At 44.5% G+C, this 16,133-nt stretch overlaps 1 protein-coding gene across 6 annotated transcripts in view; it reads left to right on the forward strand.

Moving 5' to 3' along the window:
* The window catches only part of LOC139550896 (partitioning defective 3 homolog), a 249,251-nt gene that overhangs the window by 64,788 nt on the left and 168,330 nt on the right, over positions 1-16,133 (forward strand). Inside the window, exon 1 of one of the 6 annotated variants that reach the window (XM_071362139.1) lies at positions 10,058-10,962. The exons of the other annotated variants lie outside the window; for them this stretch is intronic. Coding sequence (XP_071218240.1) covers positions 10,744-10,962 — 219 coding nt within the window. The 5' untranslated portion in view covers positions 10,058-10,743. Of the gene's footprint in view, positions 1-10,057; positions 10,963-16,133 lie in introns of those variants that run through there. 6 annotated transcript variants of the gene reach the window in all.

The raw sequence follows: 16,133 nt of genomic DNA on the forward strand, positions 1-16,133 counted from the left end.
GACCAATAGACATGTCTGTCTGCAGTGTGTAGAGGGACCAATAGACATGTCTGTCTGCAGTGTGTAGAGGGACCAATAGACATGTCTGTCTGCAGTGTGTAGAGGGACCAATAGACATGTCTGTCTGCAGTGTGTAGAGGGACCAATAGACATGTCTGTCTGCAGTGTGTAGAGGGACCAATAGACATGTCTGTCTGCAGTGTGTAGAGGGACCAATAGACATGTCTGTCTGCAGTGTGTAGAGGGACCAATGGGCATGTCTGTCTGCAGTGTGTAGAGGGACCAATAGGCATGTCTGTCTGCAGTGTGTAGAGGGACCAATAGACATGTCTGTCTGCAGTGTGTAGAGGGACCAATGGGCATGTCTGTCTGCAGTGTGTAGAGGGACCAATAGGCATGTCTGTCTGCAGTGTGTAGAGGGACCAATGGGCATGTCTGTCTGCAGTGTGTAGAGGGACCAATAGACATGTCTGTCTGCAGTGTGTAGAGGGACCAATGGGCATGTCTGTCTGCAGTGTGTAGAGGGACCAATGGGCATGTCTGTCTGCAGTGTGTAGAGGGACCAATGGGCATGTCTGTCTGCAGTGTGTAGAGGGACCAATGGGCATGTCTGTCTGCAGTGTGTAGAGGGACCAATAGGCATGTCTGTCTGCAGTGTGTAGAGGGACCAATAGGCATGTCTGTCTGCAGTGTGTAGAGGGACCAATGGGCATGTCTGTCTGCAGTGTGTAGAGGGACCTTGGTAGCAGACCAACACTCCAACAAACACCAACAGACAGGAGGGCCAAGAGGTTAAATAAACCCAGGGGAGACTTGAAAGGCCCTGCTTGTCCCAACAGGTCATAACATACTCTATGTATCTCAAATGGCAGGGCCTATAGGGATATGGGTAACAGGGAGCTATTTGGGATGCACCCCAGTCACACCACTGTCAAGTGCCTCAGTGTGCCTATGACTGGAATCCCTGTCTGAATGTGACATACTGATCCCCCCCCCATGGCATGCTGGTCTGGATGGAATTGGGTTGGACTGTCACACCCCTGACCTGTCTTGAATTACATTATAACCCTCAAAGTGGAGGGCAGGGGTTTGGATGTTTTTTCTTTTATTTATTGAATATATATATTTTTGAACAGTATTTTTAATCTTATTTGAGACAAAGATATGTGCTAATGAGGGTGTGAGGGAGATGTGGCGCCGGGATGCATACCCACGCTGAGGGTTGGCCGTATCAGGTCCATGTGCTGCAGGCAGCATTACCCGCTATACCAGTCCCAGACACAGGGTTTGGTTTCTCCATCCTTCCTGGTTAAAAAAATGAAACAATGTGGCCTTGTGCTCCGTAGAGAGCAAGGACGACGAGTTAAACAACCGTTTGTGAAATCGAGCAAGTCAACCTTTATCGGCAAACCCTCGGTGTGTTGGGAGGGGGCTGTTTGATCCTGTTATATCCACGAAAACACAAGAAATGTTGACATGTATTGATTTTGGGGATACTATATTTAGCCCGCTTGTTTGTCTGACGAGTGCATTGATTTTCGGGACACAGATATTTTAAGAATGTTGACCCCTGCTATAATACACACTGATATTTATTACAGTTATGCAGAAAGAAAAACTATGGGCTTGTGGGGTTTTTACATTGTTCAAACTGGACACAACTTGACTTAGACCATGCCTGGGCTGCTTTTATCACTTGATTGAAACCATAGCGAGAGCACAAATGCCCCAGAGGCATATCAACAGGTCATGCACCTAGAGTATGTATGTGAAACACACACACAGGGATATCCTTTATCTGCCTCGGTCTCCATCCCCAAACACGTCCTTCAGAGCTGCTACCGGATGACCTCATCTATTCCACGCTACTCCTCCTGGGCCCCGCCCCTAACAGGAACAACAACATGTCCTCTATACGAGGCTGTACGGACACCGCCAAGATGTGGTTTGTAGAAAGATCTATAGGAGACGCTTAAACACACACACTGCTGTGCTGTTGCCGTTAGTGGTGCTGGGAGTTACTGGCCCAAAATGTACAGTCACGCACACCATTTTACTGACGTTTTTTTCAAGACCTGGTAGAAAGGTCTAGAGACTCTGTTGGGTCTCTGTAGTGGTAGCCAGGAGAGTGTCTCAGCTAGACAGACTATTTATTTGCAGTGGGGCTCAGCTTTGGAGGCTAAGTCAAGCACATGAATCATACCGTGTGTATGTTGCTGGGGTTAAGGACAAGTGGCCATTTTAAACATTTGACCAGTTCACCACTTGAAGAGGGGTTTAAAGTCTGAACGGAGGCGGAACGTTCGATATGAATTGTGTTTCATTGCGTCTGTGTTTTGGATTGGAACATCGTGTAAGCAAGCTGTCCCTGTGTATTCGTCATTTGGGCACGTTGCTCATTTTAAGACCCCTGTGAAGAACATTTGTCAAGAAAATCACTGACTGATTTTATAGAACTATGTATAGAACAGAAAAGGGTAACGAATGTTAAGCGAGAGTTTCCTTCAGTTAAAACAGAATATTCCTTGTGTGTTTTACAAGCCAGATGTTGTACTTCCCAAGCAGTGGGCGTAGTCAGTGTGTTAATGAAAGCCAGCCTTATGAGAGACACACACACACACACACACACCGTGCCTCTTATGGGAGATCCCTAGTCAGCTCTCTGTGACTCTAGGTGTCTTACTAGTGCCTTGGTGACAGTATTCCTTGTTGGCCTTGGTTTCCATGGAGCTGGTATGAACCTCAGAAAGTAGAGCATTGTAACGGTGGTGTGTCGGGAACAGTTCAGTCTGTCGCACCTACATTCAGGCCCCCCCCCCCCCAATTAGAGGAACACTCACCACATTAACCTGAGTCATGGTTATTCATGCAGTCAGGGGGAAGGTGAGCAGGACTGCAACGAGCGAGAGAGAATGAGACAATGTGCACTGATCCGAGCCTTTGATCTGCTCTGTGGGGATGAGGCTTTTGGCTGGCTCTCCTGCTCTGTCATGGGTCTGTGGCCAGAGCATTGTTGATGATAATGTAACAAGTCTTTTTAGGGGCAAAACTCTCAGAGTGAGGATCTGTACACGGAGGCCAAGATCAGTCAGAGACCGTTTCAGACACAAGCTCTTCGCTCCTTCTTCAAGTCATTTTTTTGCGCCGCTCAAGTAGGCTATGCCTCATTTGTCATCCGGGTCATTCGGTGTGAAAATAGACTCGCGATATTTAAGCAGTTTGTGATTTTCCTGAAATGTAGTACCAAGAAATATCATATAAAGGAAAGAATTCAGTCTTCTATTTTGCGTTTACCGTAATAACGTTTTCTTCACGCCCGTTGTGTGGAGGTTATCACGCAGGCTACATCCCCTCACAGACACATGGTTGGTTTATAACTGCTGTTTTAAAACTACAGGACAAATCTGATTATTTGCCCCGTTTGCCCTTCAAGTGGTCCCCCATTTGCTGCTTTATCTTGTCACCATGAACACAAAGGGCCTATCAGGATTGTGTTGGTGGTTATCTTACTGTGGTGTGAGATCAGTGAGGTGGAGACAAAGAGAATGTGTGAGAGGTCAATAGGAGTCTAGAAACAAGCGTCCCAAATGGCACCCTATTCCCTATATAGTGCACTACTTTTGACCAGATTTAAATGGGCCCTGGTTAAAAATAATGCACTGTAAAGGGAATAGGGTGCTAACAGATCGAAGGGTATGTTAATCATATTGAATTTAAACCTCCCTTCTCTCCCTCTTTCACTCCCTCCCTCTAGCTCTGAGTATTTGTTACGCACCGAGGATATTTTGGTAAAAGGCCTTTTCTCCTGTATTTCCGGGAAAGGAAGACTGATTTCATACCAAACTCGGACAGTCGCAATAAAACAGACCTTTTGTGTGCGTTTGTCAAGTTGATGTAGTAGTAGTAGTTGTACAGGGTTAAAGTACAGGGTGAAAGTACAGGGGAACACCGCTGCCCTCCGGTGGTGTACATCTGTAAGTGCAACATGTCCCTACCTTCTCCCCTCTGTTGTTTAATCTCATTCTCAACTATGGTTGAATGCGCAACTCTCAATCTGGCCGGCCGTAATACCTTTAGCCTTTGAGTGATTGTTTGTTGCCTTTTGAAATCGTGTATTGATGACTTGTCTGCCTTGTTGAAGCTTGGCGTAACTACATTCTTTTCCCCTCAGCTAGAAGTCAGTGAAAGAACAACGGCCTGTTTCGTCACTACAACGTCTCTTCATAATGCTGTGTTTTAGAGCATGCAGGCGCCACCAAGTGATTAGAAGATGATTTATATCAGCTGATAACCGGACCTTTTTATTGAAAGTGTCATTTAACATTTAAAAAGCGTGTCTTTAAGAGCAGCTGTTGTTGGCCTACATGTTTTTAGGAGCACCTCGACCACAACTACCCAGAAACCGCTATTAAAAACCCAGACCTGATACAGCTGTGTGGTCTTATCTGATGTGGCTTACTTACATACAGTTTGAACTGTGGGCTATTTTGTTGTCGCACGTACTCTAGCCTCACCCTGAGCCCCAACCGAAGCAGAACATGATTCGTGTGGCCCAGCGGTATATAAGGCACTGCATCTCAGTGCTTGAGGCGTCACTACAGACACCCTGGTTTGAATCCAGGCTGTATCACGACTGGCCGTGATTGGGAGTCCCGTAGAGCGGAGCACAATTGTCCCAGCGTCGCCCGGTGTAGGCCGTCGTTGTAAATAAGAATTTGTTCTTAACTGACTTGCCTTGTTAAATAAAGGTTAAATAAAAAAATATAAAAAATTACGTCTGACAACAGGATACACATGTACTGTGTGGTTGATCCTGGGTAGAGAGGCCATCTGTCTGATGTAGCCAAGTTTAGGGGCCCATATTTATAAAGCATTTCAGACTAGAAGTGCTGCTCTGAGATCAGTTTTTGTGTCTTTTAGATCATAATGGATAGAATCATATGGATGGGGGTGTGATCCTAGGTCAGCACTGACTGCTGCCACAGTTTTGTGTTCTCTGTCAGGGAAAATTCTAACTTTGACCAGCAGAGGTCTCTCTTGGTACATAGTCTTTGAGATTGTCCTGCTCTGACGTTGCTGGACTAATTTAGTCAGTAGTGGCAGACTGTGCATCTTTCATTGGGCGGTTTGTCTTCTATGTAACAGCTCATCTCAACATCTCGCCGAGTAAAACAGGAAACCACTATCCTGGTTTTATGACACAGCAAACACTGGACCTTCCATGTTAATCCCAAGAGGCTGCTTCTGATCCCGTGCCCAGAGAACGAGGAGGACACACACATGGAACACACACACACACTCGGAACACACACACAGCGTGGTGTCCAGCCACCAGGGTTTGCCACAGTGAGTCACCAATGCCAGCCAGCTGTGGTTTGTCTGTGGGAAGGAATAGCCTCTTGGTCCAGGGAGGATTCAGGAAGTGGTTGCTAGGCCAACGCGGCACACAATCACAGACACCGTGGCAGCACGTTCTGTTTACACAGCCACACACTGAGACATCCTTACTGGGTGTTCTCTACGGTCTACCACTGGCTAGAGGGGACGTACTGTAGTTAGTCACAGCAGGCAACTGAGAGCTATCACATCTTCTAGGAACTGTATGAACTTTAAAGAGAGAGGACCTGATGATAGAAGGCACTTGTTTTATAGTGTCGTATTACATCATGCAACCGCTCAATCGACCCCCACCAGCTTTTGCTCGCTTCTCTGAGGAAATGAATCCCACAATGTGGGAGTGTTTGTGTGCTGCTTGCTTGCCAAAGCCTTCCTTGAATAGACATAGGTTTTGCCCATTGTTGATGCTGGGCATTTTCCCCACAGTTAATACTCTTCTCTTCCAGAAGGATGCACTGTGGTGTTAACATTGAGACAGTTGGCTACTCTCTCTCCTTCTGTCAGCTGGGAGGAGAGCACAGGCTCTGCTCTAAACCCCCGTAGACTTACATGATGTGTGTAGGACAATAAAATACAGGTAGCCAAGCTATTGCTATGCTGTTTGTGCCTGTCAATGTCAACGCCCTTCGTTTGGGTGTATGTTAGTCAACTCACTATCTCGCTACATGTCATCTAAGCAGTGGTCTTGTGGTCTTGGGCCTGTACCCCCCCCGCGATGATAACTTCCTGCTTTTTCCCCCGTCACAGCGGCTGCACCTTGGCATAAACAGGAAGTAACAGAGCAGGAAGTGGACTTATTCTGGCCAACAGGATGTGGTCATGTGACGGAGGAGAGTCGGTCAGAAGTGCCGACTCTGTTCCAGAAGCAGTTCCTTCCCCTCTGGCTTTAATGACTGAAGTCTTTAGAATGGCTCAGAATGGCATTTCGGCACAGGTCAGGAATCCTGGTGGTCCAGCTAGGATGAGTTAAGTATGCACCAGGACAGGATATAGCCCTGTCAGGTAAAGACTTCCTCTATACGTACGGTTTACAGTGGCAGAACCACATCTGCGTTGTACATCAAATAAGAAGAATAAAGGACATAACATACCATTTGAACAGTTAATAGCAGTGGGTGACCCTCCTATCGTTACGGTGTGTCTTGTCCTTAATTAAGACTGAACATGTAGTCAATCGGAGCCTCTGTCATGCTAGCCTTTCCAACTGTCATGGTGGAACTGTCAGGGTGGTGAATACAGTACCTGGATCCCAGTGTAATGAAAAAATAGCAACCATTTTTGTGATGGGTCTGAACCCAGAGATGAAGCCTAATGTCAGAGTTGGAGAGGAGACGCACTCCAGACACCACTGTACTGGTGGCCCTGTCTCATCTCTCATGCTCCATCTAAACACCAGCTCCTCCAGCCAGAGAGGAACGACCTTCCGCTGACCCAATCACACCAAGGACATCTCATTTAGCCTACACACTGCCTGAGGAGGAACAGGGGAGGAGAGAGGCACTATGAACTAACCCAATACTGTACTTCCTCCTCAACCTTCACCCACCAACTGCGGGGGCCCCTTCATCTTCGTTAGGGTTTAAACAGGGAAGCCCCACCGATGTCCTCTGCTGTTGTGATGTTAGCTAGTAGCTACGGTAACCTTGCTAGCTGCTCACAGTTCACCATCACCTTTAATTCAATGTTAATCCCATACAAACAGGGAGGTAAAACATGCACATTATGTTTGGGTTGGGCACTATCCAGATTTTCATACTTTAAAACCGTTCCTGTACCATACCTGGGGTATATGGTATTACCGGCAGTATTAGGTATTACCGGCATAAGGTGCGCTGTTTTGGTCCAAATGAAAAAATAAATACTAAAAAACACATTTTGGACTCTCAACTAATTTAGGCAGCAGGGATCTTGATCCAGGGAGGGTGTTGATTGCGTCTGTTGTAATCAGGAAGCTTGATCTTGCGAGCTAGCCACAGTAGCAAGTTGGCAAACCAAATGCATAGCTGGAGCCCTGAGCTGGAGATTCATCTATTTGGCACATCATAGATACAGTGCCTTCAGAAAGCATTCACAACCCTTGACTTTTTCCTAATTACAGTCTGAATTTAAAACGGATTACATTGAGATTTTGTCACTGATCCACACACAATATCCCGTAGTGTCAAAGTGGAGTTGTGTTTTTAGACATTTTTACTAATTAATTCGAAATGAAAAGCTGAAACGTCTTGAGTCAATAAGTGTTGAACTATTTTTGTTCTGGCAAGCCTAAATAAGTTCAGGAGTAAATGTACTTAACAAGTCACATAATAATTTGCATGGACTCACTGTGTGCAATAATAGTGTTTAACATCATTTTTAAATGACTACCTCCTCTCTGTACCCCACACATACAATGATCTGTAAGGTCCCTCAGTCAAGCAGTGAATTTCAAGCACATATTCAACCACAAAGACCAGGGAGTTTTTCCAGTGGTTCCTCTCCTTCCGGAGAGGAAGGAAACCGCTCAGGGATTTAACTATGAGGCCGATGGCGATTTTAAAGCAGTTAGAGTTTAATGGCTGTGATAGGAGAAAACTGAGGATGGATCAACAACATTGTAGTTACTCTACAATATTAACATAAATTAACAAGTGAAAAGAAGGAAGTCTTTTTAAAAATATATATTTTTTAAATGCATCCTGTTTGCAACATGGCACTAAAGTAATCCTGCAAAAAAGTTTGGCAAAGAAATTAACTTTTTGTCCTGAATACAACACTTTATTTTTGGGACAAATCCAACACATCACTAATCCAACACACATCAGAGTTCCACTCTTCACATTTTCAAGCATGGTGGTGCCTGCATCATTTTATAGAGGAAAACTTGGTTTATTCTGCTTTCCACCAGACACTGGGAGACAAAATCACCTTTAAGCTTATATTCTGGAGGAGTTTACCAAGATGGCATTGAATGTTCTTAAGTGGCCTAGTTCCTAAGTGGCCTAACTACAGTTTTGACTTAAATCAGCTTGAAAATCTATGGCAAGATTTGAAAATGGCTGTCTAGCGATGATCAACAACCAACTTGACAGAGCTTGTGTTCTTTATTAATGAATAATGGGCAAATATTATGCAATCAAGTTGTGCAAAGCTCTTAGACTTACCCAGAAAGACTCTCAGCTGTAATCACTGCCAAAGGTGATTCTAACATGTATTCATCAGGGGGTTGAATAATTATCTAATCAAGATATATTAGTGTTTTTTATTTTCCAATAATACAATTCAATTATTCTTCCACTTTGACATTAAAGAGTACTTTGTGTAGATGGTTGACAACAATGACAATGACATCCATTTTATTTCCACTTTGTAACACAGCAACATGTGAAACGTCAGTGGGGTGTGAATACTGAAAGCGCTCTAGTTGTAGCTATAAGCAGTGCATCCCACAACCTTTTTGAAACGTTTTGTTTTTGTTGACTGTATTGAAAATCATACCGTCTGTATTGCAAAATGCCCCGGTATATATGGTTTACCGCCAAAGCATACAATATGCTCCTAAGTTTCTGACATTTACATTCATAGGCTGCTGCAGCACAAGTGCGAGCCGGGTCAAGAGCGTTGGTTGGTAATGAGGTCGTAGACGAGGAGAGTCCAGAGGAAGCCAGCCAGCCCGCCACCATGGCTGTGCTGGGGTAAGCTACGTACTCACATCATCCTCATTAACCACTGCTGCTTCCGCCTCTGTCTCTGTTGTGGCAACCAACCGTACCTCATTAGAAAGTGCTGACGCCCGGAGAGGGGTACAGGTGAGGGCGGTGGACGCCGACAAGCACGCAGTTCCCGTTTTGGGGGGAACAGACAGCTGATTCAAATAATCAAAGCTTGATGAGTTGGTTATTTGAATCAGCTGTGTTGTGCTAGGGCAAAAACCCAAATGTGCCCCCGGGGAGGGAGGGGTGGGCAGGGTTCACCTTGGGGAGTGTTCTCTTCCAGGATGCTAATGCCCCCATTCACAGGGCACGAGTGGTCACTGAATGGTTTGATGAGCATAAAAAAAACTATGTGAACCATATGGCATGGACGTCTCAGTCACCAGATCTCGACCCAATTGAACACTTATGGGAGTTTCTGGAGTGGCACCTGAGACGGCGTTTTCCTCCACCATAAACAAAACACCAAATTATGGAATTTCCCTCCAATAGAGTTCCAGACACTTGTAGAATCTATTCCAGGGCTCAATTGAGGCTTTTCTGGCTGCTCGTGGTGACCCAACGCCCTATTAAGAAGAAGCTTTGCTGGGGGGTTTCCTTTATTTTGGCAGTTACACGTCGACGCAGATTGGTAGTTTTAAAGTGTTTTTATGAGTCCTGGTTTGGATCTGAGCACAGAGGGGTGGGCAGCGTTTTGGCTTCTACGCAAGAATCTGCTGCTTGTTTAAGGATTATGATACGTGGACAGAGTTCCTCTGCTCCATGGAGAAGAAAGACAGAAACACACACTTCCCTCCGGACGGAAATGTAGCGCCAGAGAGCCTGGCATGGACTGATTAGGCCTAATGGTTTTAACATGGGGAGACCGAGTCAGAGGTGCACAACCAGCCACCCTCTAATCACTGCTCTCTCCACCCAATGGCACTGAAAGGGTCCGTATCAGTGCTCTCTATCCGTGCTCTCACTGGACTGTAGGCTACTCACAGATAGGATCTCTGACTGAATCCATCTCTCCACAGTGCTGTGCCTTGCCGTGCTGCCTGCATTAGCCCGTCTATGTAATAGAGAAGGAATTACCGGAACAGACAACAGACGCCCCATTTGATCATCACAAGTCTGGTGTTTTGATGGTGTTGGGCATCTTGTCTGGGGAAACTTAGTTTTAATCCCTGTCCTTACTGTAAGGGTGGGCTGAGACTGCATTTTGTGTAGTCTACTGTAGGCTCGATCATATTCAATTCTATGTACCGAGTTGATGGAAAGGAATGTATTGGCGATGATGCTGACGTAGATCGTGATGATAATGCAGCCTTTTTCAATAGGAGATTGATTCTCTTGCGATAAGTGTTTCAACAGTGTTATGCTCCTTGTGATGACTGTCAGTGATTTTCTGTGCGTGGATGCCACTCTTGATACGTGCTCAGAGGAAAATCAAGGCCACTTCACTTTGCTTCTCCTTCAAACAAGGCTGCTGATTGTCAAATTGCCTGTATAGCATTTCAGCCTTTTCGTCAGTGGTTGGAGTGTCCGCGAGATGAAATGAGAGATTTAGGAGGGGGTGAACTGGCTGGGGTGATTGGGCAGAGACCAGGGCACGTTTGACCCCAAAATAGTGTGTCAATACGGATCTCTGTGGTACCCACCCTCCCTGGCCATGGTCACATTTGAGCTAGCTGTCAGTCTCACTTACGGCAGTGAAACAAAGGTACCTCTAAACATTACCACCTCTTTCCCTCTCTGTTTCTTTTTCATGTTGTCATCTAGAAATTGGGGTTGCAGAGGAATTCAAGAAATCCAGAGAAAGGCCAAGAGGTGCCACAAATCATTTCAAGATATTCTACAGCAAATATGGACCGTTTTAGACAAGCTAAGGGTATTTGGGATCATTTCTAGAACAATTTCCCTTCACCCATGTGTACGGTATGATACATCTGTTATTGGTTTAATCTCTGCAATAGATCTACAGTTATAACATCACTGAAGGACAAGACTATTTCTTCTGTTCTGAGGTCCCTTTTGGAACCATAAAACATAGAAGCATCGTGAATAGTCATTGAATCAATTTATATGATTTCGTGAAGCAATTTGAACATAACCTCCTCCGTCTCACAAAAACCCCATATTACAAAACGGCACCCATAATAACCTATTTCGGTCAGCTTATGTCTATTTTCTGACCGTCATGCTAGAAGCCTGATATGTCCAGTCAAAATGGGCTTTAGTCATTTCTCCAAGACTTTTTGTAGACTGGGTGTCTTCTGCAGATAGTGGCCCATATGTACAGGCTTAGGTCACGTTCCAAATGGTGCCCTATTCCCTTTATAGTGCACTGCCTTTCACTAGAACCTGATCAAACATAGTGCACTATATAGGGAATTGGGCTCCATTTGGGATGCAGACTTAAGGCGTCAGCATGTTTCAGAACTTGGCTAGGCGAAACGAACGAGTGTGCTCGCATACTCCCTTAAAATATCTTTGCTTGAAAAACAAGAAAAAAGTGGCAATAATGTTTTTCCATTTTGAGACGCCGCAGGCACTATAGACTTCCTCAAAATAGTCAATTAATCTAAGAACTCAAATCAGTCATGTATTTTGAAGTTTTTGCAGAGGAGGTCTTACACAGAACCCAAACTGGCGCGCGTGCGCTATTGTGCATACATTTATTTTGTTCCCCCACACCAAACGCAATCACGATACGCAGGTTAAAATATCAAAACAAACTCTGAACCAATTACATTAATTTGGGGACAGGTCGAAAAACATTAAACATGTATGGCAATTTAGCTAGCTAGCTTGCTGTTGCTAACTAATTTGTCCTGGGATATAAACATTGAGTTGTTATTTTACCTGAAATGCACAAGGTCCTCTACTCTGACAATGAATCCACACATAAAACGGCCAACTGAATCGTTTCTAGTCATCTCTCCTCCTTCCAGGCTTTTTCATCTTTGAACTTATATGGTGATTGGCATCTACACTTTCATAGTATTACCACGACAACCGGCAAAACATTTAGTCTTTCAATCACCCACGTGGGTATAACCAATGAGGAGATGGCACGTGGGTACCTGCTTCTATAAACCAATGAGGAGATGGGAGAGGCAGGACTTGCAGCGCGCTCTGCGTCAGAAATAGGAACGACTTCTATTTTAGCCCGTGGCAACGCAGACACTCGTTGGCGCTGCAATAATTGAATAACATGGATTTCTACATTTATTTTGCGACGCTCACGCATGTGACGTGTCCGGTCTGGTCAGCATGTTAGTCGCGCAAATTTTCAGTGCAGTATTTCTCAATGAAGAAATGTGTATGGAAACTAGTCGTCTCTTGTTGAATGACAACAAAGACTTTATTGAAGTATCCCTACTGTTGACCAATCACCTATGAAGGGGCGTAGACTTTGGCTACCGACTTTGGCTTGCCTCACGAAAATATGTTGTTTGCCCGAACAGCTGGGGAAAAAAACTTAACATAGTCCAAAACGAACAAAAACGTCACAATGTCATCATAATACAGTATATGCACAAAGTGTTTAGGCTGGGCGGCATGCGGACGCCTTTAGTGTCAGACTTGTCCTACTGGAGGAGAGGTCGCTGCGTAAATTGAGTCCCATTCCAGGCAGCATTTGTCAACGTCCTCCAGTCCTCTCTCCTCCCTGCCTGTCATGGTAATTGGCTCAGAAATTATACAGACTTCTTTATCTTTTGAAATCTGGTACACCGGGGCTCACACAAGATTAATTGCTATACGAGGGGAGCTGGACTTGTTGTCCACTCACTCTTGAATAATATTAAATCCCAACAGACAATATCCTTTGAACTGAAGCACAGAACAAAGGCAGCAGAACAGAGACCTCAGCTTTGTCCCAAATGGTGCTCTATTCCCTATTGGCCCTGGTTAAAAGTAGTGCACTGCATAGGGAATAGGGTGCCATTTGAGACACGTCCTGACTGTCTGGCATGTGCCACAGGTTGTAATAGGTTGGGTGGAGCTGCTCATTGGAGTGGATACTACTGGGACTTCTACTAAACATTCATCTGACGATCCCCTCTGACAAATCAGATGGTTTATCTAAGCCATTTTATAAAAATGATGAAATGAATGCGATTATTTCAAATGGTCACTCACAGGCTCGTTTTGGAGGCGCCTACAGTAACTTGGTCATGGGAAGTTCATCTAAGATATGACTCATATCAGCCAGTAGGGTCCCTGGGATGTTGAAACCGATATTGGTAGCCTATCCTGGGTTGCGTCCCAAATGTCACTCTATTCCCTACGTAGTGGACTACTTTTGACTAGATCTGTTTGGCTGTAGCTCTTTAGTGTCCGGTCGGGAGGGACAGTCTGTCTGGGAGTTATTTATGTGTATAGCGACATCATACACACATGTTTATTATGACCATGTCTTTGGAGTCAGACAGTGAAAAAAATGCACTGAAGCTATGCCCAGTATAGAAATGGTCAAATACTGTTGGCCCTGTGAAATCTGATGACTTGCTCGGTCGACGGCCTATTAACTGTGCTTTACAATCCTTGCTTATACGGATGAACGTCTAAATCGTTGTTAGAGTGGAATATGACTTGTGTCAGCATTTGTGGTGTTATTTTACAATGCCTAGGCATTGCAAAGCAAGTAAACCGGGATCTTGTTTCCTTGTGAATGTAGGCTACTGTAAGATGGGATACCGTGTTGACACAGACATCCTTTGTCACCTCAAATTAGCTAGTTTGTTCCTTTTCTTGCATAAGCTTTTTCACAGCTTGTTCTATTCTTTGGGACAATGTGTATTGTATCATGTGGATTTTCTGCTGTCTTCTGCTATAAGCAAAAGTGCTTATTCCATGCAGTACAAGGCCAGCCTTGTGCACCTCTCCTTCTCCCCAGATACTGGATAAAGTATCCATTTCCTCTTAATAAAAATGTCTCCACGGGAAAGCCTGAATGCCAGTTCTACTCTCCCGGCTTTTTCATTTGGTAATAGTCTCATGTTTAGGATGTATAGCTTTTCCACTTCCACCATAGTGCCACAGTATTAGTCTAGTACTCTGTGGTCTTGTGAGAGATCAGAGAAAGTGTCTGTCTTTTGTGAGAACATGATTTAGTCAGGGAGGAATTCATGCCCCTACTCCAACGTGATTCCATTCCATTTGGGTGCTCAGTATTGACGTTGATTGGTAATCAGTGTGTATATGTACACTGAACAAAAATGTGAACACATTATGTAAAGTGTTGGTCCCATGTTTCATGAGCTGAAGTAAAAGATCCCAGAAATGTTCCATACGCACAAAGAGCTTACTTTTTCGAAAATGCTGTGCACAAATTTGTTTACACCCATGTTAGTGAGCATTTCTCTTTTGCCGAGATAATCCATCCACCTGACAGGTGTGGCATATCAAGAAGCTGATTAAACAGCATGATCATTACACAGGTGCACCTTGTGCTGGGGGCAATAAAAGTCAACTCTAAAATGTGTCGTTTTGTCACACAACACAGTGCCACAGATTACAAAATTTTTGGGGGAGCATGAAATTGGAAAGCTGACTGCAGGAATGTTCATTTCTCTACCATAAGCTGCCAGCAACATTGTTTTAGAGAATTTGGTGGTACATCCAACCGGCCTCACAACCGCAAACCATGTGTATGGCATTGTGTGGGCGAGCGGTTTGCTGATGTCAACGTTGTGAACAAAGTGCCCCATGGTGGCGGTGGGGTCATGGTACGGGCAGGCATAAGCTACGAACAACAACCACAATTGCATTTTGTCAATGGCCATTTAAATGCACAGAGATACCATGACGAGATCCTGAGGCCCATTGTTGTGCCATTCATCCGCATGGTAATGCACGGCCCCATGTTGCAAGGATCTTTACACAATTCCTGGAAGCTGAAGTTCTTCAATGGCCTGCATACTCCATGTCACCCATTGAGCATGTTTGGGATGCTCTGGATTGACGTGTATGACAGCGTGTTCCAGTTCCCGCCAATATCCAGCAACCTCGCACAACCATTGACGAGGACTGGGACAACATTCCACAGGCAACAATCAACAGCCTGATCAACTCTATCCGAAGGAGATGTGCCACCCTGCATGAGGCAAATGGTCACACCAGATACTGACTGGTTTTCTGAGACCAACCAATGTGTATCAGTTTTCCCAGTCATGTTAAATCCACAGATTAGGGCTTAATGAATGTATTTCAATTGACTGATTTCCTTATGTGAACTGTCACTCAGAAATCTTTGAAATTATTGCATGTTGCAATTTATATTTTTGGTCAGTATAGTATTAATAATATTAGCAACATCTTGCTTTAAACTCTTTTGCCCATGAGGCATCCAAAGCAAAGTGGTCAGTAACTTGACCTCAATCATTGAATGATACATACTGAAGGCCAAACTCATTGTGGCAGATTACCATCAACAGATTGCACAGTGTGTTGTCTCTAGGTGAATGTTTGTGGTGGTTTATCTGTTGGACTGAAGTGTCCTCAACTCTCTTTTGGTCTTTCTGTTTTGCTGTGGCTGTCATCTCTCAGTACGCAGTGCACTGTAGAATATGTGTTTTGAAGGTTTAGGATCTGATGTGACCATGCAGGTAAGTCCATTCCTCGTCTGGCAGGCCGGGGTTTTAGACCAACTTTCAAACTGCCAGTCAGTCTTTTCTGCATTGGGTCCTCTTAACTCTTGACTGCATCGCATACTCGATGAACCGCATTGTGCTTGAAGAAGTGTAACTTGTTCCTTGTGGGTACTTCACTGACCTTCTACAAAATTCTGTAAATCTTGAAACTACACGAGCTACATGTACCTGGATTTTAAACAAATGCATTTTCTGACAGGGTGTCTGACTTTGACAAGGTGGTGATATGCATCTAGGAACACAATGGGAACTAGCCACCTTGTTGACTAACTTGATATTGGTTTATTTAAATTAGAGAGAAGTATATAGTATTAGAACTCATTCTAATGCTAAAGATGAGCTAATGTCAGTAGAGATGCTGAAGATGAGCTAATGTCAGCAGAGATGCTGAAGATGAGCTAAT

The sequence above is a fragment of the Salvelinus alpinus genome, chromosome 23 (assembly GCF_045679555.1).
Source record: "Salvelinus alpinus chromosome 23, SLU_Salpinus.1, whole genome shotgun sequence".
NCBI classification, from domain to species: domain Eukaryota; kingdom Metazoa; phylum Chordata; class Actinopteri; order Salmoniformes; family Salmonidae; genus Salvelinus; species Salvelinus alpinus.